Source organism: Eschrichtius robustus, chromosome 6 (genome assembly GCF_028021215.1).
Source record: "Eschrichtius robustus isolate mEscRob2 chromosome 6, mEscRob2.pri, whole genome shotgun sequence".
NCBI lineage: Eukaryota > Metazoa > Chordata > Mammalia > Artiodactyla > Eschrichtiidae > Eschrichtius > Eschrichtius robustus.
Genome location: NC_090829.1, coordinates 141203820 through 141231701, shown reverse-complemented (window position 1 = coordinate 141231701; position 27882 = coordinate 141203820). Strand labels below are relative to the sequence as shown.

The following is a 27882-nucleotide window of genomic DNA, read 5'->3' as shown; positions in this document are numbered from 1 at the left end:
AAGGCATGGGATGTTATTGATGGAGTGTGTTATACTTGTGGATGGTGGTGAGGCTGAAAAAGTCAGTTCTAAAGTAGTAAAAGCCCAACCCATTCACTGCCACCCTCTTTCCAAGTTAGAAAGAATCTCGGACTTCAGTTGTTTAAAATGTTGAACATTTAATTCCTTTAGACTTAATCTTCTATTAAAGATTAAAAGAGTACTCTTAATTTTTAGACTCTGCATCACAAGACCATGGACAAAGCAGAAAAGTCGCCAGGAAAAGGGTCTGCTCCAGTGACTCAGACAGCAATTCGAAGGTGGTTAAGAAAGCATCAAAAGCCAAAACGGGTCTCCTAAGAGTTCCTCGAAGATGTGCCACCACCGCTGCTACTAGGATCAAGCTGATGAGTGATGTGGAAGACGTCAGTTTAGAAAATGTGTGTACTAGAAGCAAAAAGGGAAGGAAAAAGTCCCTCCATTTTGCATGTAGCACAGCTAAGAAGATAGTGAGTGATTCTGAGGGAGATGTAAACTGTGACGTGCCAAACGAACAATATGGCTGTGAAGGGAAGCCACCTGAAGCCGACTCAGACGGTAGTACAAAAAGTATTAATCAGTCTTTAAATGAAGACTCAGACTCTGAAGGTATGTTGAATTCAAGACACAAGAACAGGCATACCAGTAGTCACAAAACAAATGTTGCACCTTCTAAAACAAAGAATTCCTTGATTGGGTCTTCGGAGGAAGATTCAAAAAGCCATATTCCAGGGAATGAGACTGGTAGAAAATGTTCTTCTGAGTCAGCTCCGGTGCAAAAAGCTACTGCAGAGAATAACTTTGAAGAGGAACTGAATTATGGGCTACGCAGGTGGAACGGCAGAAGACTCAGGACCTATGGGAAGGCTCCTTTCAGTGAGACAAAGGTGATGCGGGATTCGCAGGAGGCGGCCGAGGTGGCGGAAACGAAGAGGAAGAGACTGCGTCCTGAACTGGAAAATGTGAAAGCTTCTGAAACACCAGGGAGCCCGAAGTGTGGACCTGACACTAGTCCCAAATCTGATTCAGATTTGCGATCTGCCACTGAATCAGATGCTGACTTTACTGATGATACAAAAACCAAAAAGAGGAAAATGAAAGGAAAAGCAAAAGTAGTTAGAAAAGGTAAAACTTTCACAGCTAACGTATCTAAAACCATGAGACGACAAAGACAAAGCAAACGTCCTAGGTTAAATGTGGATGACAATGACTGGGAGGACGTGGACTATGCAAAGTCTAGAAGAGTTCTTCGGCGTTCAAAGATAAAGACGAGGAATCAGGGCAGGAGGACCGTGAGATACCACGATGGGGATGACGACAGGAGCTTAGAAAATGTGTTAGATTTTGATGATTGCACCTTATGACCTCGAGGGAAAACCAGTTCATTGAAAGAGGGAATGGACTGGAATTTATAGTGAAAGCTGGCTGTTGAAATTATTTTTTGTCCTACAATTCAGGGAATATATTTATATTTTTCTATGAAAAGTTATGAATGTGACTAAATCATGACTGTTATTTTTATTTGCACTTGCTTGCCTTTGTAGCAGCATTCAGCACAGGTGCCAAAATATGCTTCATTTTGGGGGCAGATCTACTTTGACAGTATTTAACTACATATAGCAAGAGTTTGAAATATGTTAAACACTAGACATTCTGGTTATCAAAACCAATGAGCATTACTTTCATGGTAGCAATTGTCATAGTTATTTTCAGAATTCGTCAAGAGGTGGTAGTTTCTAATCCCAGTCCTATTGTAGTATGAATTTCATGTGACCTTTGTTTACAGATTCTTCATAAATATTATGTGCATACTGACATAACAATCGTGGGAGGGGTAACCATGATTAGTAGGCAAGGTACCTACCACTTTTTTCTTTCCCTGGCTACTTGAGTAGAGTGCATTATACCAGATTGGTCATTTTCATTGAAATGGTTTCCAAGTTTTGTTTCCAAGCCCTGTTGGGTCTTTTTCTTTATTTTTAAGGAAAATATCATCCATTTTATTTTATAAACTTGAATTTATAAAGTGCTGGTAAATTATTATTATTTTTTTTTAACATTTGTACATTTTAAACCTCTAAGGCCAGACCATAATACTAGCATTTTCTTTTAAATTGTGCACTAACAAAATGCTATATAATTTGTCTTTCCAAGATCTCCTGGTTTCCATGTACGGAATTTAACCAAAATCTTGGTCTTCCATAGTCTTACTCTGTGAAATAGAGGAGTTTGTGTGCCTTAGATTTAGATAAAGTGTGTTCTTCAATAGAGTGTACAGGGCTAAAAGAGTAAATTATGTGTAATTTCGCCCCATCTCTTGAAATTGTAGAGTTGATTTTTGTTAAGAGTGCAATCACAAATCTCATTTATATAGGACAATAGTTAAATGTCATTCTCCATCTCTTTTAGTCTACTGCTGCCATGTGCAATCCCAAGCATTCTTTGCTGGTGCAACTAAGTATCTTTATTAGTGACCTCTAGTTTAAATCTAAGAAACTGTCATGTGTTGTGGGAAAATAATTTTGAAATCCACTTAAAGCGTAACTTTTACACCATCAAATACCATAGTACACTTATTTTCGAGCCAAATATTTTTACTTGATAGGTTGTGCTACTCCAAACAGTATATAGGTGGCCATTCCTAGCTTTTTTGTGCCTGAAGATGGACTTGATTCAAGTGGTTTACATATTTCGTAGCTAATGGGGTATGTTACAGTACTCCCACCCTTTGTTATTTATTGGCCCTAACTGTGTTTGGTTTCAGACAAAATTAACCCTTTTCTCCTGTGTATCCTTAAGGTGGCAGATAAGGAAAAGCATCAGACTCTGGTATCAGTGTTAGAATGTTCTTAAGTGTTGCTACTTTTTAGTTATCTTTTCCAGTTGACATGGTAGAAGGTACTTTCTCTTTCTACTCTGGTGTAAGGGGAAGGATGTTCTTAGACATTACCAACTGAGGTAGGTGGTATACCTACCTCTCCTTCGGTTGTTGAGAGAGCTATCACCACTTCAAAACTATGATGCTTTTCTTCTCAAAGCTCGTGTTTAACTGTATTGTTAACAGATTGAGTCAGGATAATTGTCCTCGACTACTGACCTGAAAAAAATTAGTGGCATGCTCTTTACTTCCTTAATTTTAAGAAATGGTGATAGATGTCATATCCATTAATTTATTTTAACTCTTCTTAAGCTTCTGTTTTATATCTATTCTCAGGGTTATAACTCCATGTTTACCATCACCTGGAAAAAGGTACCAAAAAAATCCATAAATAAATACGGACTATATTCATAAATACATCAATTCTTTTGGTAAAATGATATTTGACCATTTAGGCTTCATCAATAGAACTAGTCTTATCTTTTGGACTGAATTAACTGAATTGATTGGCTGGTCAACCGTTCATAATTGTTCATTTTGTCCAAAATGGTTAGGCCTTTGTGTGTAGAAGCAGTATTTTGGTTTCATCTGAAAAGCAAACAAACAAAAACCCCCAAAAATTGGCCTGGTGACTTTGAAAGCATGGTTGACAATGGTAGCTTCTCAAGTTCTGAAGTAAACTAAGGGATTATAGAAAGAATCATTTTTATGGGTTTTTTTGGTCACGGTGCTATTCCTAAGGTTAACTTTGAATATGTGACACACACTGCTAAGTACCTTTAAGGAAAATTAATAAATAATTAATAGTTCAAAATGTTTACATTGAGCACTAGAACATGTTTGACTTTTTTTCTACTTCTCTTTATGTGAAATGAGCAGGGATTTAATGCACAGATGTACTTTAATATGTTTGGGATCAGTTTGTATTTTTCTTGTGAAAAAAGACAAAAGGTTACAAAGTGAATGTGAACTGATCCAGAAGTAAGTGCTATAGCTTTCAATTGCACTTGAAGTAACTTGATGTATATGAAAAAAAGACTACTGTGGTTGTGTATGTCCAAAGTCCTATGATTTTATTCGTTTATGGTTAAAAAAAAAAGGTTTGAGGTGTATTTAGATTTGATTTTTGATTCCTTTGAAAGACTAATTTTACCAAGCATATTAAGACAAAAAGATTTCAGACATTAAAAAAAAAGGTGAGGTTTAAAAAAGCTTTTTTCCCCCCACTTCCTGCTTATTTAAAAAGGGTATACTGACAATGTGTAGTAACTTCTGAATGAAAGGAAAAGTTTATCCCATTTTCAGATAATTCCTAGGGTAACCATTCTCCCTTTATTTTAGGGATTAAACCCTTTGTCAATTTAGTAATCCTTGAAAGAATGATAAAGCATTTATTTACTCACAGCTTCTAACAACAACAAAAAAGTTTCTTCTAGATAGTTAAGAGTTGTACCTAAAAAATAAATTAGTTTTATAATAAGAGAATGGGGGGAAAGAACTTATGTTTTAGGAAAAGGCACTTCAAAACCTAGACGTGCAAATGGGAAAAGGAGACGTAAACCAATAAACATGCCATCTGAAGGTAACTACTGTCCAAAAATAAGACCCGTCACTGAATCCTTCACACTCCATTGCTTGATGACTTCTTAAGTAAAAGTTCTCATTCAGAGTGACGCTGGGTCCATACCGTGTTCCCTGTCCCTCTTCCCGCCTGTTTTGCTTTAGAATAATCAGAACACAGAACTTATTAACTTCACTGTATGGTATTAAAAACTAAAATGAAAGGGTTTTATTAATCTCTCCTGTCAGTACAAATTGAATTTGTGTTACCTGAAAAAAATGAGAGGTTTGTGTATCAGTAGATTGCAAGAACATTGTTAAAGGTGCATACAATATTTTTGGTTTTTCCTTTCTACTTCCTTTGTACTCGTTTTTTGAGGAATAGTTAAATGGCTAGAAAAGGTTTTTTTGCCTGCCTTTTTATAGCTGAAATGCCATCTCCATTCTTTTCATTGATACTAAGTCAATATATTTACTTTATCAGGTATCTTGTGGTTGTCACCAAATCCTTTAGTTCGTACATTGTTTGGAAATTATAGTTCAGTTATTCCAGCATGATGGAGTTTAACAAAGCACCTTCATTGTAGAAGAACTTTCCGTCTGTTAATTATTTAAGTTATATCTCTCAACTTCTGCTGTGGGTTATCAGGGAATAATAAAGCAGAGACCCTAAGAAATTTGCAACCTAACAGAATAAGACTGTCTCTTATTCTAGTATTCGGGAACATACATACCAGATCAAATATATTTGTCAAAGCTAGGGAGAAAATGGAGCATTGTGGAAGAATCTAGTCCAACTTGATTAGTAAATGCTAATCCTACTTATAGCTCAAATTGTGAATTTAATGGAAAGAACTGAAGTGTGAAGAGTATAATGGTGAGGGCTGTGTTGTCTTTTCTCACATTTTAAGAAAAGTTTTTATAGCTGTTTCTTAAAATTATAGATGTTGCCTAAGGATACATGGGAATTCTCAAAGTTAAGAGAAATTTTTACCAATCACTCATAATCGGCCAAACTGGTTCCTAATATGTTGTTAATTTGGTAGAAGAATATCAAGACTCTTACTTGGTGTCTCTTCAAGGATTGCTTTTATGGATTTGATGGAGGAGGGGCGGGGACACTCACAGCATTTGAATCCTACAAATTTGCAGGCTCTATCTTTGGCAGCATGCAAGTTGCTACAGACTGTTTGTCAAGACCGATAATTTCATTGAATTTAATTATCAGTGCTACAGCATATTGTCTGGTCATAGTTTAGTTTTTACGTTAATTTTAAGGTAAGTTTTATCATTTATTAAAATCTTTCATGGGAATTAGGACTGTAAAGAGAAAGAGGCATTCTGACAATTGAAATGAGATGGCACAGACGATGTGGACTGCAGCAGCCAGCCCTACCTACTGTTGGTTCCACAAGGAAAATTATGTAGAAATCATTACCTTTTTTGATCAGTGGTTAAATGTTAAAGGAATCTTTAATTTTTAATAGGTTGAAGTTGATTTCCTAAGTTTTGATCCACCCTTAGTCCTTGGACTGTATGGACATATTCAGTTCATCTGTAAAATTCTACCACTTTACTGGAGCTTGTCAAAAAGGCAAATCTTTAATTTTCCACTCCCACATGAGAGCTCTACTTTAACTTTCTAAATTAGCTCGTTACCACGACTGAGTCAGCACTGTCAACTACGAACCAATTTTTTAGACAACTAACTGAAGTAGTAGAGTATAATAAATTTAATAGTCATCATAATTACAAGCAAAGGCTTTTTTTTTTTTTTTTTTTTTTTTTTTTTAACTACTACGAGCCTTCTAGCTGGTTAATTCTGTGAGGTCTGCAACATCCAGTCAATTTCCATTGCAGCTCATCTTTACCTCTTGTCTTAAGCAACTCTCCAACCTTTATCCATTTGTGATTTCTTCTCATGCAGGCAGAATGCAGGGCTACAGTTTGTTGTGAGCCAGGGGAAACCAGAGGGAGTCAGATGTTCTTGAAAAGGGGCTGCCGTTGGACTGTCTGTGGCCCTGCTGCTTTTCATTTGTAAACTAATAAAGTAGATGGAAAACCCAGTATTTACTTCTGATATCTTCTTTTCCTGCCTACGTTAGTCTGAAATGATGTGAGATCTCTCTGAAAAAATTCATTAAGCAGATAAATGTAAGATCCCTGAATTCATACTTCATACAGTTTTTATCAGATTTTTAGAAAAAAAGTTGCAATAGCCATCACAACTCTTGTGAGAATCATTATATGACTGTTACCAATTAATTGCTCCTAGAGATGAAAGAAAACTAGAGAGAGATGAGCTGTAGATGCAAAACAAAACAAGGTTCTATGTACCCATCATTGAATGAATTAAAGACTTAAGTTCATGTGTTCAACCACAGAAATGACCGAACTAGCAGAGAACAACTCTTGGTTACAGAATTATTTCTGACAATCCCTTGACCTGACACTGCCATACCACAGACATTGACTTCTCAGTGTTACCAACTCCCCCTAGAAAAATGTTAAACCCAGCGAGTTACAGGAAACACTATTCTACAGCCCTTCTCTAAAGAGACTTTCAGTTTATGGGATCTTCTGGAAATTTACGCTGTAAGGAATATCAGTAGTAAATGCTATTTGCTTCCTGAGTTTTGGTCATTTCATTGCCTATCAATGAAGGAGAGAGACAATGAAGAAAGGACATCTCAGATCTGCTCTGATAAGCGGCTTGCAGGACAGAGGTTATGACTTGCAACTAAAATGTTTCCCCTTTATAGGGATTTGATTTATCCACCAATCACAGTGAGTGACCAATAATGTCTGTACTTAAAGTATATGAAATAGGCTAGCATATTTTCATTTTGATTCACACATTCTTTTACATTTTTCCATTATCAAATTTGTTTCTAATACTCCCAGTTGAAATGCTGATAAGATTAAAATTGTTTATGCTTCTATAGCAGTGATACGAAGTTTACTTTGGATTTAGGAATACAATTTTGTATCATGAAGTATCATAATTGGAATATGAACCTTCAAGTACAGAAACTAGAGATGGCTGCTTTGAATCAGAACTGTAATGTCTATATCCAAGTTTCTATTCACTACAGACTATGTTAGAATACATAGTGATCTCTGAGTTATAATTTAAAGTGGTCATCTAGGTAAACTCTGATGGAGCACCATTAAAGGTGTAAATTTTCACTCTACCAATGAAGTTTTTACCATACCCAAATAGGGAATCATTTACAGAAAAGCAACAATGCCTCTAGCACTCAAGTGACTATTCCAACACCTGTGGCTGACCCAAGACCATCTAGGATAGTAGGACTTTTGGGATTATACGGATTTGTTAGTATTAAATGACACGATCACAGATGTATTTTTAGAGCAGTATCCTCCAGAAATTTTAAGCTTGTACCCTAATACATAAATTGGACTTCTCTCTAACCCTGAATTATCCTGTATGTGTTTCTAAAAACTGTTTGCGATTTTCTCAAGGACAATGAAACACTTTATAATTTACCAAGTTCTCAGTAATAAAATTAACACTGACTTACATGTATGTATTATTATATTTTAAGAAGTTCCCCACTGTCATTCTTCTGTCTTCCTCAGATTGTTTTTATCTTTATGAAATTCCCATGTTATGGTCTGAGTCTTTAGAGATACAGCTATATCAAGTTGGAGTTGCTTATACAGTATAACTTATTCCTGTATTCTCTCTCCTCTGGACACAGTTCATATTTCCTTAAAGCATTTTTAAAAGCCTAATTATAGCTGCTTCTGTAGAATCTTAACTTTTCCCTTATTTTGGATTACAAATGTCTTAAAGAGTTGGTATTACTAGGTTCCTAAGTTGTCCGTATAAGTACTTTCATCACTACATTAGAAAGGAATTAGTTAAAAAATAAAAAGGAATTAGTTAATGCAATTTAAATCATTTTGTCCCACAGAAATTTTTAGTGTAATAGGATTTTATCTGTACCATTCAACTGGATATGTTGTTGGGAATGAACCAATTGTCTATTTTTAATATTTTTTCCAACATGCAAATGGATGCAGTTTGTTGACTGATACTAGCATATCCTTCTCTTACCACAAAGTACAAATTTCACCTTAATTTTGCCATATATTTTTAAAAACTTCATCTGTTGTAGCATATTTATATTCTAGCATTTGCTTAACATTGATTTAATGTGCTAAAGATTCACTTTGAATCCAGGGTTGGTTTGCTGAGACAGTAGTTTATAATTTAAAAACATTGTTTGAAGTGGTAAAAACACCACTTTAAGCCAGTCTTCCTTTCACTCCCCAATTTCATGCGCAGGGGACTCCACAGAGCCCAACCAAGGGTGTGGAGCCGGGGGGACCTGCTGCGTGGAGCCCTGGCCTGCTGAGTAGCTCAGCCTGCTAAAATGCCATTTTTGCAATGCCATGGGACTTATATTGAGCACGTCATGTCTTTAGAAGTAGAATTTCACTGGAAAAGCAAATAGAAGACTGAGGCATTTGTGGGGGGTTGCTTTTAGCAGAGTAGTTCCTAATCTACTTTGGGAGAACTTTCATGGGTCTTGGAGAAAGCACAAAGCACATCTTTGAAACGACTTTCATAGACAAGGTAAAATCTGAAGGGTTTTTGAGTGTGGAAGACCTTCCTCATAATCCTTGCTCTGTTGTTAATGAACATGTCAATCCACAGAAGCCATTTTCACCTGTACTCATTTGCCCTTGGTGACAGAAAGATACACATCTCCCCTCACAAAAGGAAAAACTAAGAAGGCTGGTAATTTGTAGTTTCACTGCTACAGAGTAACCGTGTTGATAGCTGAGAAAACCCTTATTTTCTGTCCTTAGCAGTGAAAAGGATATAGGGTAAGTGAGTCCTCCAGATGTGTGGTGATTTCAGTATCTGCAGCCTGTCCTTATCAACTGCTGAATGTCTGGAGACATGAGGCAGGGTCCTACAACCTCACCCCCCAGCAAGACTTGTGATCCTTTAAGACAGTTTTAGGTAGTTTGACTCAGTGGCAGCAAGACTAGATTGCCAACAGATAAGGCCCAACATTCAGGGGCTAATGAGCTTCAGATGCATTTTTATCAAGAGACACTTTTGCCCCAGATACTTTTGCTCATTAATCTTGTATTTGAAACTTGAAAATACGGCATTCAGATGTTGGCAAAAATAAAAATGATTTGAGCCCATCTCAGCTGGTAGATGTCGAGTGGTAGGCCCAGCACCACGTGGCAGCTCAGCACGACCCCACTGAGACCCATCTGAGCTACCTCGGAGGCCGCCTCAGGCCGCGTGAAGGACCTGCCTCTGTAGTGTGCCTTTTGTCCTGCCTTTTGGCTGGTGGACCCCGTCAGCTTCTAGCTCACAGCTACGATAACACTTCCTCAAAGGAAGCTTTCCCTTACGAAGTTAGGTTTCTGGAGTATTTCTCACAGCACCCTGTGCTTCTTCCTTATAGCAACTATACTTGCGTGTGTAGAGTTCATTTCTTTTAGAATATTTAGCCTGATCCTCTGTGTGCCCAGCATATACCAGCTCAGAAAGTATCTGAATAATAGTGAAACTAGGATTTAATCATTTCAGTTATATAAAATGCTGGAATAATTTGAAGAAAATGAATCTAGGGTGAAAACCACATTTCAGTTATATAAAACTAATATACAGTTCCTTTTTATCTACTAGTTACCCATGTAATTTGTTTTGACTAAAGGAAATATTGGTGTTGGAATTAAAACCTGAAGGATCTTGAAGTAGGGCTGATGCTATATCATCATAGTCATGATGGCATTTCCTTCTTGTTTAGGTTCTAGGAAAATTATTTCAGAAATCATATTGAGTATTTTAAAGTAATTCAACATAGAGTATTAGAAATGATACCAAAATTCAAAACCTACAAAGTTCTATTGAAAAAATTCAGATTTTTAAAAAGTGCTTTTAGGTTAGTAGCTTTAGGTTAGTGACTAAATGTACTTAACTCCATTCTTACAAGTCTGCTACTGTTTGAGTGACAGTTATCCTTCCAGATTGCAAAGTATGCCAGGTGCAAGGGATTGTAGCTTCTACCCAAGACTTCCTTTTGTAGATAAGGAAATGGAAGGTTATATCAATGTCGAAAATGTATCATTGACGATGATCATTTATGTTTTTTAATTTAGCAATGTGAGTAGTTTTAACATTTATTGTTGAGGAATGTATTGTTGAGGAATGTAAGTAGTAGTAAAATCTTGTGTTACAAGATTTTTCCATTTATATGAACTTTCACTCATTTTTCAGAATCTGTTCCTAGAGACAGAGAACCCAATACAAAAATGAGAACACGTATGCATAATCAGAAGGATGCAGTGCAAATGCCTAGTGAAACTCTGAAAGCAAAAATGGTGCCTGAGAAAGTTCCCCGCAGATGTGCCACTGTTGCTGCAAATAAAATAAAGATAATGAGTAATCTAAAGGAAACGATTTCAGGACCAGAAAATGGGTGGATTAGGAAGAGTAGCAGAAGACTGCCCCATCGAAATGCTTCTGCTGCAGCTAAGAAAAAATTACTGAATGTTTATAAAGAGGATGATACAACCATAAATTCTGAAAGTGAAAAGGAGCTAGAAGATATTAATAGAAAAATGCCTTTTTTAAGGCGGTTCAGATCCTGGAAAGAAAAAGCACAGTAGTGACTATGAAAATGTAGAGTGGAATTGAAAACCAGGGGCCACAAGTAAACTGGCAGTTGCATTCTGCTCCTAGCTCTAACGTTAATCCCTTGTTGGCACCTTTTGAGGAATTTCTAAAAGCCATAAGCCAGTGGGTCAAAGTGGGAGGACGGCTTCCTCCTAGTCAGCCCTTGTACAGACAACACGTTACAGAGAATTCTGAGGGGGAAATAGATTGTGGAGCCTGTAGCTGGAGAGGCGGAAATAAAAGACAAATGGTCTGTCATGAGATTATTCCTTTCCAGAAAGGAAGGGCCTTGAAGAAATCTCTTGATTCTTTAGAGGAAGAAAATAATGGGAATTGTACAGGGTTGAGATTTGAAAATCTCAACCTGATGCTAATTTTCAGGGTTCTGCATTACAGTATAAAATTTCAGACCACCATAACGATAGTGTCGTTAATGAAATAAGAGAAAAAAAGGCACATTTCAAGAGGAAGTGCCATTGAGCCTATTTGACTTTTGATTGAAGCAAGTATTTTAACAAGATCCAGTCCCCATAATTCGCAACCCCCAAAGTTATAAACAACTTAAACTAGAAGGACCTGGGGATTCAATGATGGGGATGTTGATAAATGAGTTCTGAAGTAGAGCGTTGGAAATAGACAATTAGAGAAAATCCATTAATATTCTTCTTTTGTTTATAATATTGGAATTCATACTGAATGGTGACCACTTGATATGACTAATTCAGGGAATATATATTTTTCTATGAAAGCTATGAATGTGACTATTACAACTTTTTCTCATTTTTACTTTCATGTAGCGGCATTTACAGAGATGGCCAAAATGTGCCTCACTATGAGGCAGATCTTAGTTTCAATGACATAGAAAATAAAAAGTATAAAGATCAAAACAGTCCTATTTTTAGATGATACAGTCACATCCTCTTATGTTTCTCTACAGCACCTTAAAAGAACTTTATGAACTTACTACAAATTTATTACAGTCTGATCACAATGGCAGCATGTCTGGGCTATTTCAGTCCTTCACTAGGATTGGAAAATCTGGTCTTGATACTATAAAGAACTTATTTGCAATGAGGTTTAATTTGTTAATAGTTGAAATTAAAATCACCAGATTAAATGAACGCACTGTCAAATCTTTTTAACATGGTAACATGCTATTGGAAAACTGAATTGTTAGAAGCAAGTTGTTTTCCCATTTAAAAATATCTGTGAATATTAATATAAGATTTGCATGCGTAAATCTGAGACAGTAAAATATAGAAACTTAAGGCTTTCTATTCCTTTTTCATTAGACTAATGTAGTGCATATTTTTTGGTTATACAAATCAACCGAGTGTCTTGACTACTTGAGAAATTTGTGGTTGCATGTCTGCTTAAAAAAAGACTTTTTGTTATTTTCTTTTTCTTAGCATAAGCCAGAGTATTTCTAACCTACGGAGTCTGTGTTCTTTGCTCTGTTTATAGTATATTTTCATCTGAAATACTGATACCAGTAACTTGTTACTAGTACAGGTGAGAAAGGGAAGAATTCCTAATAAACTGCTAATATTTTTAGGTGCATGAGGTTTGATTTTTGATCTTTAATGAAATGTTTAAACCCATTTTCAGTCCCATATTTACACTTAATTTCATAGAAACTTCTTATTGGGTATGCTATGTCCTCAACAAATGCCATAAAATGAAAATGTTAAAATCTCAGTTTAAGACTATTTTATGCAAAGTTTTTTGACAGTTTCAGTGTCATGAAGATTTCATTTTGAAATTATAACTCACTGTGGTGGGGTCAATTTCTGTCAGTACTTGAGATTGTATCATCAGCCTTCTTTCATAGTGGAATCCCTTTTCTGGTTGAGTATTTAATTTGAATATATACGTGCCATTTTTTAAGTGTTTGGCCTAAATTTATTGTAACTGCATGAAATAAGCATTTGTTTAAAATTTAACATTCTTGTAAAACTCTCTCTCTCTGAAATGTATGCAGGATTTTAATCACGGCTAAATGTACTATCATTACCCTATTTACAATTTTAATCAGCTTTCCACAAGTGATTTTTTCATAATGTAACTGAAATCAAACTGAGGATCTTACTGGTAAAAATGAAGCTATTTTATTCAACAAAAGGACTAAGTGATGCCCAAACTTTTATTCTGCAATTCAGTCATTCTGTAAAACCAAGTAACCCAGGAGTGTTAATGCAGTTTTAAAATATTACACTGGTAATCTTGTATATTCTAGCTTGCTAGCTATACCCAAAGTTTCCTAAGCTCTAACTGGATCGCAATTTGGTCTTATTGTTTATACTTAAATGTTCAAATTTCTTCAAAACTCAGTATATTATTTTGCAGTAATGTGTAAAATTGCTAAATACTGATTTTATGGAAAGGCTTGTTCCACTTCTTTAAACAAGATGTTTCTAGCAACAGATTTCTGAGATTTTTTTTTAATCTCAAGAGGCTCCCCCGACCCCAAATTAGCACTTACCTTTGTTACTATTTATTGATAGGGTTCCAGAATGTAAGCAATGCCCTCTAGTTTCAGCACAACTAAATCTAGGTGAATGGACTTTTTTTTTTTTTTTCCGTTGCAATACTGGGTATTTTCATTTAAACTATGGTATAGTGTCCCTTTTCTCTCCTGCTTGGATTAGTGCTCCGTTAACTCTGTCTCGATTAAATTTGAAAGAAGAGAACCAATTCAAAAATTACATACTTTGCTTATTAATGAAAGGCTATTTAAAACGAAAACAAACTTTGTATTAGAAATGGCCAAGTTTTAAAAAAGAAGCAACTATTTTTGCATTCTCATTAAGTCTTTTAGATCAGCTTGACAAGCATCAGCTTTTGAAATGTGACTTCCTATTGCCAGAGTAAAGGCTCATTTTTACAACACCGCGAAGCACTGTATTTCTTCCTGCCCTTCCATCCGCCCTCTGTCCACTGTCACTAGGACGCGCCGGGCCGGCACCTACCTGGGGCGGTCGCGGTTTGAAGCCGGGTGCTTAATAAGCCAAAGCTCACCCAGTCACTCCTAACGGAGAAGAAAACGGAAACGGATTTAACGAAGGAAAGGTAACCAGCCTGGCCTCTTCCCGGAGCGCTACAAACTGGGGCTGGGGCGGCCGAGCCCCTCCTCTGCCCGTTACCTGCCGGACAGGAGGCCCTGCCCCCCGGCTCGCCTCTTGTTTCTCGCCTCTCTAGCCCGCAGTCATCCGATCTCTCGGTGGCCCCGCCGAGCTCTGGCGGCTGAAGAAAAAACGCTCCGGGCTTGCGCCGCCGCAAGGACCGGGGCGCATGCGCGGGGGTGGTGGCCGGGGGGTGGGGCGGTGTGTGGCGGTGCTCAGGGGCGCTTGCGCGGGGCGCATGCGTCGTGCTGTGGAGCCGCAGTTCGGCCGGGAGGGTGTGAGGGCGGCTATGGCGGCAACGTTCTTCGGGGAGGTGGTGAGGGCGCCGTGCCGAGCCGGGACGGAGGACGAGGAGGAGGAGGAAGAGGAGGGGAGGAGGGAGACGCCCGAAGACGGGGAGGTCCGGCAGCAACTGGCGCGGAAGAGGTGAGGTCTTGGGCGCGCCGTCGCGGACCCGGCCCGGCGGGCGCAGGAGCAGACGCGCAGGCCCAGGGGTCGCGGCTGCTCCGCGGTCGGCAGCGGTCCTCGGGGGGCACAGGGGGTCCAGACAGCTCCGGGGGTGCCGGGTGGAGGCGGCTCGCGGGGCCTGCTGCAGGCTCCGTGGAGCCGTCGGATCCTCGCGTCTTTAAAGGCTTCCTTTAGCTTTGATGCAGGTGGTTTCCTGCGGCCTTGTTAGGTCTTCCAGCGCTGCAGGGCTGTCTTCCCGCCCCAGGTTTGTCGTGTCTGGTTCATGGACATAAGACAGGTCTTTTAGAACTTTCTTCTCCGCCGGACACCTCAGTTATCATTACGTGTCAGTAGCAGATGGATATGTCTTTTTAAAAAATGGATTATTTCCAAACACACAGACACTGGAGAAAATAGTAAAATGACACTTTAAGCCCATCCAGTCACGTAAGTTCAACAGTTATGAAGATTTTGCCACATTTATTTTATCTCCCTCCACCCCCTAGGTGGGTCCCAGTCACCGTGGCCTTTCACCGCTACAGTTTTCCGAATGCGTCTCAACGATATAGGCATTGTCTTACGTATGCTGTCATCCCCAGTAACAATAATACTTTTTGCAGACTGTGTAATAGCCAGTCCATGGTCAGATTTATGCAGTTGTCTCAGACGTGACATTTTACAGTGGGCTTCTGGAAATCAGAATCCTGGCCAGGCCCACACCTTACATTTAGATGTTTCCTCTTTTGAGCTTCCTTTCGTTTGGAGCCAGTGCCCCTGGCTTAGAGACTGATTGTCCTGCAGGATGTCCCGTGCTCTGGATTTGCCTGATTGCTTCCTCTTGGTGTCATGTATGCAGATGTGTGTCCGTCACCTGCATTTCCTGTAAAGGGAGCTCCTTCTGAGAGGCTTGGTCAGTATTTTGCTGGCACGGATGCCTCGGAGGTGGTATTTGCAGTTTCTTACCGCGCACTGTGGCCAGTTGCCCCACTTTTAGGGTTGCTAAGATGGATTGATCAGTGGGTCCGCTGGACAGCCTGATCCCTCTTGTACGGTTCTCCAGGAGCTTTGCAGCAAAGGGTTTTACCTGTTAGTTATCGTTGCCTGAATCCATTGTTTGCTTAGGACTATAATTATGTTCTTTATAAAATTAAAGTTTGCATTTAATACAAAATCCTACTTATAGTAGCCTTTTTGTCATAGTATAGTACTGATTACATTTCAATTGCTTTCGTTTCGTCTTTCGTTTCTTGTGTTAGGGAGGTGCGGCTCCTTCGAAGACAAACAAAAACAACTTTGGAAGTTTCTCTGCTAGAAAAATATCCTTGCTCCAAGTTTATAATTGCTATAGGAAATAATGCAGTAGGTAAGTGGAAGTGCATTAGACTACACATTTTTTTTTTTTTTTCAAAATTTTATTTATTTATTTGTTTATTTATTTATGGCTGTGTTGGATCTTCGTCTCTGTGCGAGGGCCCTCTCCAGTCGTGGCAAGCGGGGGCCACTCTTCATCGCGGCCTCTCCTGTTGCGGAGCACAGGCTCCAGACGCGCAGGCTCAGCAACTGTGGCTCACGGGCCCAGTCGCTCCATGGCATGTGGGATCTTCCCAGACCAGGGCTCGAACCCGTGTCCCTTGCATTGGCAGGCAGACTCTCAACCACTGCGCCACCAGGGAAGCCCTAGACTACACATTTTGTTGAAAGAGCGAAAGCTGAAGTTATTTATTTCCACCATAAAAGATTTCAAATGTCTGTTACTTTTTTAGAAAAAGTGGTAGCAGAGTAACTTTGTATCTGAGTGAATTCTATCCCTGCTCATGCGGCACTGTCTTTTTGATAAGCTTGAAAAATGAGATTTAGAGGAAATATTCTTGGCTTCGGGAACTTACGGAGTCAAGGAAACACTGTTTCTAGTATACAGGTTTTCTTAGGCTTCTGGGCCTGTCGTGGCCAGACTGGGAGGGCAGCGGTGGCATGTGCAACACGGCCCCCTTGTCACAGTGGTCCTTGTATGTTTTTGAGTTAACCAACTTCTTTAAAAACATATGGAGCACTCTAAAAATGACAATAATAATTGCTACATTTTTCAGTACTTGGTTTCTGAGATCTTCACATATATGAATTCATTTGACAGGTTAAAGCCAGAACGGTGCAGAGTGCAGCTAGAACAACGCGCACACACACAAGTACACAAACCTGTATCGTTTTAGGGGGTTCACAGGCTTGGAGGAGAGCCTTGGGGAACCCCAGTGAAGATTCCTTGCCCTGTAAGGTACCCCTAGTGCTTGTAGAGCAGTACATGGTAAACAACTGCTGACTCATTCACATGAAGTTCTCCTGGCCTGAAATTTTCCACAAGTGTGTTACAGTGTGAGTCTGGTGAAGTCTGTGAGCAAACCTGTCTTCTCGATTCCTGGCTCCAGTACCACCTGTACTCAGGGTGTGGCCTTTAGCTTCTTGAGGCCTCAGTGTGTTTTTCTGCAAGATGATGGTGTGCATAAGGTTGATGGTCTCAATGGCACTTTCAGCTCTAAGATTCTCAAGTAACTTGAATATCTTTTTTATTGAATAGAAAATGCAACTTGCAGAAGCAAACGCTAACTTATGCGAATTGTTTTTCACAGCATTTTTATCGTCATTCATCATGAATTCAGGAGTCTGGGAAGAAGTTGGTTGTGCTAAACTCTGGAATGAATGGTGTAGGACAGTGGACACTACACACCTGTCCCCCACAGAGGCTTTTTGTGTGTTTTATCACCTAAAATCGAATCCCTCGGTATGTGGGGCCTGACTTGTATGTTTAAGTGGGGTTCCTTAGGCATCATTTATGTAGTGTTCCTTTGAATTCCATGTTCCTTTATATCTCCTTTTGGGCTGAGGAATTATGCCTGTAGGCAGTGGTAGTAACCACTTTTTGGTCTGGTTCTTGTTTTTTATTTTATTTTTATTTTTTAAAATTAAAAACAAATTAAAAAAATTTTTTAATTAAAAAAACTTTTTTTATTGAAGCATATTTGGTCAACAATGTTGTTACTTTTTTGTTTATATAAATGTTAATGTGGTGTGTTGGTAAACTTCTGAGGAAATTCTGAAATAACTTTTTTAGAAACAAACCAGAAACATTAGATATTTAAACTTTGCCCTCATTCAAAGAATGATTTAAGCTGGCAGATGTAAACATGGGAAAATGCGTACTCGCTGTGGAAGCAGGGAGTTCTCCTTTGTCGCTGTATACCCGCCTGGTGTTCAGCCAACGCTGAGCACAGCCTAGGGACTGAGTTAACACTGAGCAAATGGATGCTTCGTGCATTCTAAATACAATTCTGTTGACCTCAAGCTTTCATCCTCGCCTAATTCATCCTGATTTTTTTTTTTTTTTTCTTTTGGCTGCTCCCCTCGGCTTTCGGAATCTTACTTCCCCGACCAGGGATCAAACCCATGCACCCTGCAGTGGAAGTGCAGAGTCTTAACCACTGGACCGCCAGGGAATTCCTAATTCATCCTGATTTTTTAAGTCATGAAAGATAACTCTGTAGCTGATGCCTAGTGATTTCATTGGAGCCGTTTGTCCTAATCCTATCCTTGGGTTCATTGAGAGAAAGCGGTGTCCTGGCGGTTTGGGAGACAAGTCAGGCAGGTGAGGTGGCCAAGCAGATGATGTCTGTCTCGCCACCTGCTTGTCTGACAGAGTGCCGTTCCACAGCTGCTGAGCGCTTGAACAGAGGCCAGGGGCAGGGATTCAAACAAGGCAAGAAGTCAGTAATTCCATAATACTGTAATGTTAGCCTTGAAAACTATAAAATTTGATTTTGTAATACTTACAGTTTGTTTTTGTAATGTGTTATCCAAAGTTATTAAAGTTTACATAAGGATTTTTGTAAACATCCAGTATTTATAGGAAATAATAAGGAAATTAAGCTTTTTTTTTTAAGAGTTTTTGATGTGGACCATTTTTAAAGTCTTTATTGAATTTGTTACAGTATTGCTTCTGGTTTATGTTTTGGTTTTTTGGTCCCGAGGCATGTGGGATCTTAGCTCCCTGACCAGGGATCGAACCTGTACTCTCTGCATTGGAAGGCGAAGTCTTAACCACTGGACCGCCAGGGAAGTCCCAAAGCATGTTCTTTATCTGATCCTTAGTGGAAAGTTTTCACTCTAGGATACATCATGGAGGTCAAGCGGTAGAAATTTCTGGTACTGCATTTAGTTACACCATTGATTTGTTGGGTGTCTCTTGACTATCCAGAATCTTTGTGTGTAGCTAATTACATATCTAGTCTTTTTCTTCCCCCTATCCCTGGGCCCCCTTTTCCCCTCTTGTGCTTCTTCTTTTTTTTTTTTGGCCACACCACACTGCATGTGAGATCTTAGTTCTGCCCAACCAGGGATCGAACCCGTGCCCCCGAAGTGGAGGTGCGGAGTCTTAACCGCCGGATCACCAGGGAAGTCCTTGTGTTTCATTTTTTCCCACTTGTGTCATTAAGTGTTAGTGTTTTTGGCAATATTTCAATAGAAGACAAAGTTGACTTTTATGGATGCTGTCATTCCACAAGCATTAATAATCAGGAATGTCATCCTTTTACAGCATTGTGCATTGCATGTTTTCACTTCAAGCACATGGTCTGGACATGGTTTCTAGAATAATTTCGCCTTCCAGGCATCAGCAGTGTCCTGGGGTACTGCTGGGCTGAGATGCTGCTGGACTGCTGTGCTGATAGCACTTAATGTTTTTGTAACGCTTTTTGAGTTTGATCTTCACAGTGTGTGGCACCACCCACCCCCGGAAGGGCAGCAGGCCTGGTGTCGTCTCTGTTTTATAAAGAGGACTCCGGTAGTACTTACTGATAGTATCTTTAGAATCTCCTGTGCCAGCCCTCACAGTTGCTCTGTCAATGTGCACTTTTCTCTGATACTAATTGCCAGTAGTGGCTTGATTCTTAACTTTTAAATTTTAAAGAAAAATAAGTAAGGCAGTAGCAGATTAAGCAAAACAAGTGTTATCCAGAGGTTATGTTGGGATTCACATGATATGTATATGATGACAGTGTGGGGTGTGTGTAACATTTATTTGACCTGACAGAAAACTCGGGATTTGATTTTCAGGTTGTGCTCTGTCAATGTAGTTGCTACGTTGCTGAAGATCAGCAGTATCAGTGGCTGGAAAAGGTAAGAGAGATTCTGGGGTTGCTACTTTATCAAGGTTCAGTATCTTTACACTTAAACCTATGTAGTCAGATGTTGAAGCGGGGTAAGTATTTGCTTTTTCCCTTAGAAATATAGTAGGAGTTTGTTATAGAATATAAAGAATAAAAGAACTCATTTGGCAAATGTGATCAGCGATGTGCTAAAGATCGGTGGTCATAGAGACATAAGACATAGTTGGAACAAGTTACCCCCGTGAAACAGAGCAGGGTTGCAGCCACGGTGAAAACGGGCCGTGCTGACGACGCTGCCGGAAGTGCAGGGACGGGAGTGGGAAACTGGGTTCCTGGGGTTGGCGCTCAGCTGACACTCACACCAGGGTTTCATCCATTTTTCGTAGCATTAGAATGGATCAATTGAGGCTTCATCTTGTGGGAAAATTGAGCACGTGGTATGTGTCCACTAAAACAAATTTTTCAGTGAAGAACTTAACTCAGCTAGAAATTTTAGAGAATAATCATTAATTTTGGTAGTTGCAGGTTATTATTTTAATTATTTATTTACTTATTTTTGGCTGCGTTGGGTCTTCGTTGTTGTGCGCACTTTCTCTAGTTGCGGCGAGCGGGGGCTACTCTTCGTTGCGGTGCGTGGGCTTCTCATTGCAGTGGCTCCTCCTGTTGCGGAGCACGGGCTCTAGGTGCACGGGCTTCGGTAGTTGTGGCTCGTGGGCTCTAGAGCGCAGGCTCAGTAGTTGTGGCACACGGGCTTAGTTGCTCCGCGGCAGGTGGGATCTTCCCGGACCAGGGCTCGAACCCATGCCTCCTGCATTGGAAGGCGGATTCTTAACCACTGTGCCACCAGGGAAGTCCAGTTGGTAGTTGCAGGTTATTTTTAAATGAAATAGCCCTTTTATATACGTCTTTTCAACATTGCAACTTAAATCTTAGGCATATTTTTATGCAGGTATTACAGTTAAGTTCATTAGAAATAAAAAATTTGGTGTACACCTGCTTTAAACCAGATTGGCATACTTAGAAACATTTATTAAAAGTTATTCAATGCATTTTATTAAATGAGGAATTTTCTAATAAGATCTGTGAATCTTATGGTTGTATATGTGATTTTATGCTGTGTACCTATGTGTATTTTCTAGAGAGAGGGTCCATAGCTTTCAACAGATCTCAGAAGGGTAGGAAACTGCCATATTAATTTGTATTGTTAATTTATGTAGGGCGTTTTATTATTTTTGTTCTATGGAACAGCTTTTCTCTCTCAGACTTGAAGAAATGTAGAATTATGCATTTCCAAAACAGAATTTTTTAATCAGTATTTTTTCCCCCGGGGATACTCTTTGGGTCCCTCTACTGTTTGGTTCATGTCAGCCGCATAATCCTGATAATCACACACAGTCCAACAGTTGTCAAGTATTCTGGCTTCAGATGATAAGTATTTTAGTGAGGATGATAAATCAGGCCTTGTGAGTAATGTTATAGCCCTTAAATGGGACATATCTGCTGACAAATGCATGTGGTGTTAAGTTTTGTGTTTATTTATAAAGCTACACTGTAATTAAAGTAGCCTTATAAATCACTTATGGCACATAATATAAAATCTTCAGTTCCCTTGCTATTTGAAATAGCCATTTTGTTCTCTTCATAAAATATTTTCAAACAAGGTGCAATGACCTAAAATCTACTCTTTTTTTCCTTAAAAGATAGCTGTTTTTTTTTTTCCTTACATCACCAAAGATTTTAAAAGCTGGAAGGGTCCCTGGAAATCCATGAAATACCAACTTAGGTGGACATTGAGGTCTTGAGCGATTGAAACGTAGTCTACAATTGAAATAAATTTAAAAGTGAATTGAAGAATCAATTGCACTGATAAAACACTGTTATGAGTGCAACTTGCAAGTGATGTTCTTAGAAACATCCTTAATACAGTGTTCTTGAACCTATTATATTAGTGAAAGGATCACTTCCTGTTGCTGATACAACACTAGTCTAAGTGGAGCGTTCTTAGAGATACCTGTGTTAGAAGAGATCTTGATCACGTCACTTTATCCAGTAAGGAATGGGTGTCACTCCCATTCACTTCTATTCAGTGTAACACTGTTCTCCACACTGATTGCAAGTAGTGATCTTAGAAACAGAACGAACTGGAACAAACCGAAAAGAATAATTTGCAGGCATCTGTGGCGGGCGGGAGAGGGCGTAAATGAACAGGTGCTCATAGTTGAGTGACTGCCTTACCTGCCATGGCATCCCTGGGTGTTATAACAGCTGCTCTGCCTCCTTTGTTCCTGACTTCATTTAATCCAGATCACACCTCCCTCAGGTAAGTAGTCCTTAGTTCACGGGTGAGGAAAGTAACTTGGAGAAGGTTACCCAACTAGAAAGTGACAGAATTAAGATAAGACCCAGGTGAGGGCGCAGCAGAGCATGGGTTTTGTTTTTCCATGGACAGTTCCACCCCTGCAAGGTGTGTGTGTGTGTATATATGTGTGTGTATATATATATATATATATATGAATGGTGTAGATAAACAACTAGAGGGATGTTTCTATTCTGTCACAAAATTATATATATATTTTTTAATTTGAAATCAATTTTGTGCTAGGTTTTTGGCTCTTGTCCAAGGAAGAATATGCAAGTAACTATTCTTACATGTCGACATGTTACTGACTATAAAACTTCAGAATCTACCAGCAGTCTTCATACTCCTTTCCTGAAAGCCCTAAAAACACAGAATTTCAGAGAGCCTCCTTGCTGTTCACTGCTAGAACAACCAAATATCGTACATGACCTTCCTGCGGCAGGTGGTATTACAGTGCATAGCATTCACATTTTATCTTGTTATTGCTTTATTCATAGTTATTAGTTGGACTAGTAGGGATCTTTTTGAGGTAGTTTGTTAATGATGATTGATACCATTGTATTGCTGTTTGTCCTCAGTAGTTGCTCTAGTTGCTGGTATATTCTGTTTGGTTTGAGTGTTGAAACTTTCCAGACACACAGTTGTATGAGAGCAGCTCAGAGTTCTTAACTGTTAGCTTCAGAGTTGCCATTTCTTTTTGGTCTTTGATAACTCATCATGCAAGCCAGTGTTAGATGTAAATTGTTGGTGTATGAGAAGTTGGTAAAGTATGTTGTAATTGTCAGAATAGAAGCTTCAGATATTGAATTTTGGTAGTTGCTTCAATAGTTTATTTTTTATTCCTGTTACTAATTATACCCTAACATCATATCAGATTATGATTGTCACTTTTTAGTGGCTAATATGTTATAATATATAATTCAGTGTTATTTGTTAATAAATAAAAGGTTTTTAACTTTAAATGTTAAGTTTACTAGAATAAATGGCTAAATATTTTACATTATGCATTGTATATTTATTATTTACTTTAGTGTAGTCAGCAAAATTTTAATCTTGTCTCTTAGCTGACCCAGATGTGTCTCAGTAGTATGTTCAGAAAATGCTAAATAAACATATTTGTAAAAGCAAGAGATAACTTAGGAAAATAAATTGGCTTTGAAAGAAAACGTGCATTATAATTGGTTCAAAATGTCAGTAAATGCTTTGATTAAAAGAGGCAACAGAGATGACTATTTTTAAAAGCAGCCTTTATGAGTTAGAGGTATTTAATTTTAAAATCATATAACAGAAAACTTAAGTGATTTTTTTTTCTTGTATATTCATAGTTCTGAGTTATTGTCAAGTATGGAAAATCTCTGCAATTCTGTACTTATGTTATACTGATGTGATGAAATTAGACCTAATCACAGTTGAAGCTTTTAAGCCTGTACTTTCTTCCAGAAGCTTGAAAAGTTTGGTTAAGGTAAGGTTTTATCTCATTGACTTAATAGCTGAGTTACTGTAATGAACTTAGTAACAAACATAAATGTATGGTATCAGTGTGAAACCTAAGCAGCACGTAGAGATCCTTTTTTCTCCACATAAAGAGAAAACTGCTGGTCTGGCAGTTTGAATTTGATTGTCACATATTCTTCAAGATATACTTCTGTAACTTGGAGAATATTTTGTTCATGTTTTGTCAGGATACATCAGTGCTTTAAATCCCAGATGTTTGTGTGGAAAGATGTTTTCAGTGTTCAAGAAGTTTCTGTAACTAATTAATTTGGAAGGTGTAATATTTGAGAAGGCATTTTTGAGCACAGTATGGATCACATTATCGTCATGTTTATTCACTTAATTTTGCTTGGGACTAGATGAGATAAATCTGTTCCCTGTTCTCAGTCTGGATATATCTGTGGGCTCCTTTCCCAGAAAAATACATATGGGAACATGTATAGAAAAGTTTTGCCAGTAATTGCAGGTAGTTTAGGAACTCCAGTCCTCTCCCTAAGAGATTAGCTGAAAGTCCGTGGACTCCTGGTTTAAGAACTTCTTCCTTAAAGGGAAGAGATTATAACAACATTGTTCCAAGTTGGAAGCCTTGTTTTATTCTAGAATGGCCATTAGTATTAGGGCAGCTTTTCTTGTAAGTTCTGTTGGCGTCATCTCATTTCATAGCTCTCATAAATTAGTTAGGTTGTCAACTCCGTGGGAACGTTTTCCCTTTTGGTGTCCCCAGATCATCCTGAATATGATGTGTGGAAGGCCCTCAACCATTTGTGGAATTAGTAAGAGTGAAACTGTAACTTAGTATAATTCAAGTATATCTTTCAGAAGAGCTAGAGTCATGGATAATCTTTCAGACAAATTGAGTTATTTTGTATTTAGCATCTCCTTCCGAGGATATAGTAACTAATAGTGCTGCTTGCATCTGTAGTTAACCGACTGGCTCTTCCCACTTCGTTGAGAGCAGGGGCCATGGCCGTTGTGTCTCTTCTGGGCACTTCCACTGGAGCATCTTTGCCACAGACATCGTGGCCGCAAGCATGTTCACTGCAGAAATTTTCATCACACAACTAATTGTCTGAAAGGCAGTTTGCCACAAAAGATAAAATAACGAAAAATAAAAGAGGGACATTAAAAAGGACATAGTGAAACATGAGAAATGAGTAACAGATTTAGAAAGATTTTATTGCAAAATACAAAATATTTGAATACATTTAAAACGTATGTAAATTTATGGCACTACTGTGCAAATAACAGATTCTGTGGGTTGTACCTAAGCTCTTGTCTTCCAAGTTGTACATATATGTGAGCATACGTGTGTGTATGTATATATACGTATACATATCCGTGCGCGCGCGCACACACACACACACACATACGTGTATATATATATAGGCTTGTTGATTTGTCTCTTCTTTCAGCATTGCACTTTTTCTTTTTCACCAAAATTTCTTCCTTCATTAAGAGAGGTATCAGTTTCCAAGCCTGGGATGCATGTGTGTGACCTGAGCCCCCTTATTGCCTCGTGAAACACTTTCTGCACTGTTTGTTCTTGGCCTGTTGTCACATGTCCACTGGTGGACGTTCTAAGTAGGATGGGAAATGTGGACTCCGCTCTGCACCTTCAGATCACCGAAGGATTTGTGAACTGGTGTGTTACCGTTTTCTAGTGTAGTACACGGTCTGGCTTTATCCTCTCCTATTTCACACGTCCCCTAAGTTTTGTCACCGGATTTTCTGTAAAGTCGATGTGCATGATTGTCACAATCCCCTGTTTTAAGACGCCAGGTCTGCTCGTCACCCTGCACACCATCATGAGGGCCGAGACTTAAGTGACTTAGAGAGTCCTGTGTCAACAGAGAGGCCCAGACTGTCGGCCGTTGTTTCGTCTTTTGTAGCAGAATTGCCGTGCGGCCAGTTAGCCCCGCGGTGAGCACGGTAGAGAGGAGCTGGAGGCTTGAGCAGGAGGGCCGGGCGGGTTCTGCCCGTGGTGCAGTCGGTGCTCCGGGCACAGGCGCTCCAGGAGCATCTGCACTCATTCTCAGACTTGCAGATCATCTGCCATGTGGGCTGTAAGTCAACTTCCAGTGACTAAAAATATTCTTTGGAGAGGAAGTTTAATTAACTTTTTTGAAGTGGCTCTTTGAAGGGTGCTGTTTTCTTAGTGACCAGATACAGTCATCCTGGCTTAGGTCATCGCTTCTGTCCTCAAAGTGGTATTTGGTCAACAACATGGAATTCTCTTGCACGCCTGCCGCGTGGACCCCACGGTGCTGGGCGGTCCACAGCCTGGAGGTGGCGCTGGCGGTCACTGTGCCAGGTGCCAGCCAGGGCGGGGGGTGGGGGCGAGGCTGGCCCGAGGAGAGGCCCCAGGGGGAGGGTGGCCCTCCAGCTGGACTGGACGGATGGGTGAGTCCTGGGGGAGGAGCGTGCAGAGGGAGGCGGCATGGGCATGAAGTGGGCAAGTTCAGGATGCGTGTGAGGAGAACGGTGGGGAGCGTGGTATTGGGGTGCAGACGGGCGTGAGCTCAGGTGGGAGAGGTGGGCCGAGCAGAGTGTCCCGTCCGTCTGAGGGCTTTAGGCTCCCGGGAGGCCTGAGGTCCCAGCAGAGCTTTGGGCGGGGGGCGGGGGGACACGGTCGATGTCCCGTCTGCCGAGCGAGGAGGTGAGGGGCAGGACCTGTCACGTTTGGTGCCCTTCCCTGCTTCTGCCTCGAGAGTGTGCCTTGCTCCTGACTGAATGCTCAACCTCACTATATGAACGCCTTTTTTCTCTCCTTCCAGAATATTCCCCAGAGCACAGAGATACTGAAGAAATTGATGACAACAAATGAGATTCAGAGTAACATTTACACATGATTCCAAAGATTGTTTTGTAGAGTATATTACCCATCCATTCCTTTAAGGGGAGCCGCGTGCACTGTTTTGTAGGTTACTTTTTTTTCAGGGGAGTATTTTCAGGATGTTAACAGAATAAACTTATTTTAAATTCATTGTAGTTTTTGTTCCTTTTTTATGGTGGTACTGTTCACACCTGAAATAAGCCAGACGTTTTTCTTTATCCACTAGGTGGGAGTATTGTTTTATTTGAATATTTTAAGGTAATAGAGTTAAATTGTTAAAAAGCTACAGATAACGACAGGTTTTATAATATGGAAAAATATATACTTTGGTGCAAAAATTCTGTATGAAACCTGAAAGTTGATGATCTATTGGTGATTTTTATTATTTGGAAAGGTTCTACTTTATGAGTTCTTCAGTTTTTTTTTTTGTTTTGTTTTGTGAATAAAAATCAAAGTTATATATTTACTCAAAGTTAAACCAAAAAATTTGTGTTTCCTCACTTTCAGTAATATCTCACAGTAGCCTCTTTACGCAGACTTTCTGGGTTCTTTTGCAAGGTTAATGTGTCGATGTCCCCAGCTCTACTGCGGTAGAGTATTACACTAGAATGTGACTAGATCGTGAGCTCCAAGGAGCCACACTGCTTCACAGACCCACAAACTAAACTGAAACCTGCATCAGTGAAGATAAATTTTAAGATGGTGGAGTGGGGAAGTGCTGCTTATGTCTTCTTCCTTTCCTCCTATTTCGTTATTGAGTCATTGATATGTTATAGATTTAGACAGCTTACCCATTTCTGTCTTCTAGATTCAGTGTATTTGTTGCTACTGGTTGGAGGTGGGCAGGGGAGACTCTGTTGGCTCCCCAAGTAAGCTCAGTTTCTCTCGTAGTCAAGTGCTGTGAGGCTTATGCGCAGCACACGTGAATGTGCCCGGGTGATAGAAACTGAAATATTTTCCTTCGTGCAAGAATATGTGTATCCATTCAGCACTGGGTTTGTAGAACCCTGAGGTAACACTGGGTTCTGGCCCCAGCTGGAGCTGGAGTTTTTCCCTGCCCTGAGGGTTAGTGTGGAACGTAAGGAAGGTCCATCCTGGAATGAACCTATGTTCAGATCTCAGGGCAACCCTTACAGGCTGGTGACCTCAGGCAGATGCCTTCAAGCAGGGCAGATGCCCAGTTTCCTCATCTGTAAACTGCAGGTAAAACTAGAAATCAGGGACTTCCCTGGTGGCGCAGTGGTTAGGACTCCGTGCTCCCAATGCAGGGAGCCTGGGTTCGATCCCTGGTCAGGCAACTAGATCCCACATGCGTGCCGCAACTAAGAACTGGCACGACCAAATT

General features: G+C 39.6%; 2 protein-coding genes and 1 long non-coding RNA gene across 6 annotated transcripts in view; 2 read left to right on the top strand and 1 right to left on the bottom strand.

Annotated features, from left to right (window-relative positions):
- BRWD1 (bromodomain and WD repeat domain containing 1) overlaps positions 1-11146 on the top strand; it is a 131840-nt gene extending 120694 nt beyond the window's left edge. For 3 of the 4 annotated variants that reach the window (XM_068547099.1, XM_068547098.1, XM_068547100.1), the window contains one exon: positions 217-3950. In XM_068547099.1, coding sequence (XP_068403200.1) covers positions 217-1382 — 1166 coding nt within the window. In that variant the 3' untranslated portion in view covers positions 1383-3950. Of the gene's footprint in view, positions 1-216; positions 3951-10730 lie in introns of those variants that run through there. The other variant, XM_068547101.1, reaches the window with a different exon arrangement.
- On the bottom strand, positions 3023-14349 carry LOC137766585 (uncharacterized). The gene is made up of 3 exons (XR_011074354.1): positions 14273-14349; positions 14099-14157; positions 3023-3115 (listed from the first exon to the last, which is right to left on the bottom strand). It is a non-coding gene; the product is annotated as an uncharacterized lncRNA (long non-coding RNA).
- Positions 14350-14506: 157 nt separating this feature from the next.
- On the top strand, positions 14507-26687 carry PSMG1 (proteasome assembly chaperone 1). Its single transcript, XM_068547097.1, has 7 exons — positions 14507-14677; positions 15955-16061; positions 17320-17471; positions 19799-19861; positions 22454-22652; positions 23536-23672; positions 26479-26687. Exons 1-7 carry the CDS (start codon positions 14541-14543, stop codon positions 26551-26553), a joined length of 870 nt encoding a protein of 289 aa, XP_068403198.1. The 5' UTR covers positions 14507-14540; the 3' UTR covers positions 26554-26687.
- The last annotated feature ends 1195 nt before the right edge of the window (positions 26688-27882 follow it).

What these genes read in the sequence shown, in the direction of transcription:
- PSMG1 (XM_068547097.1), top strand. Translation starts at nt 14,541, where the DNA reads ATGGCGGCAACGTTCTTCGGGGAGGTGGTGAGGGCGCCGTGCCGAGCC. An exon ending in TATAGGAAATAATGCAGTAG is followed by an intron (nt 16,062 to 17,319) that starts GTAAGTGGAAGT and finishes TGTTTTTCACAG; the next exon opens with CATTTTTATCGTCATTCATC. An exon ending in ACCTAAAATCGAATCCCTCG is followed by an intron (nt 17,472 to 19,798) that starts GTATGTGGGGCC and finishes TTTGATTTTCAG; the next exon opens with GTTGTGCTCTGTCAATGTAG.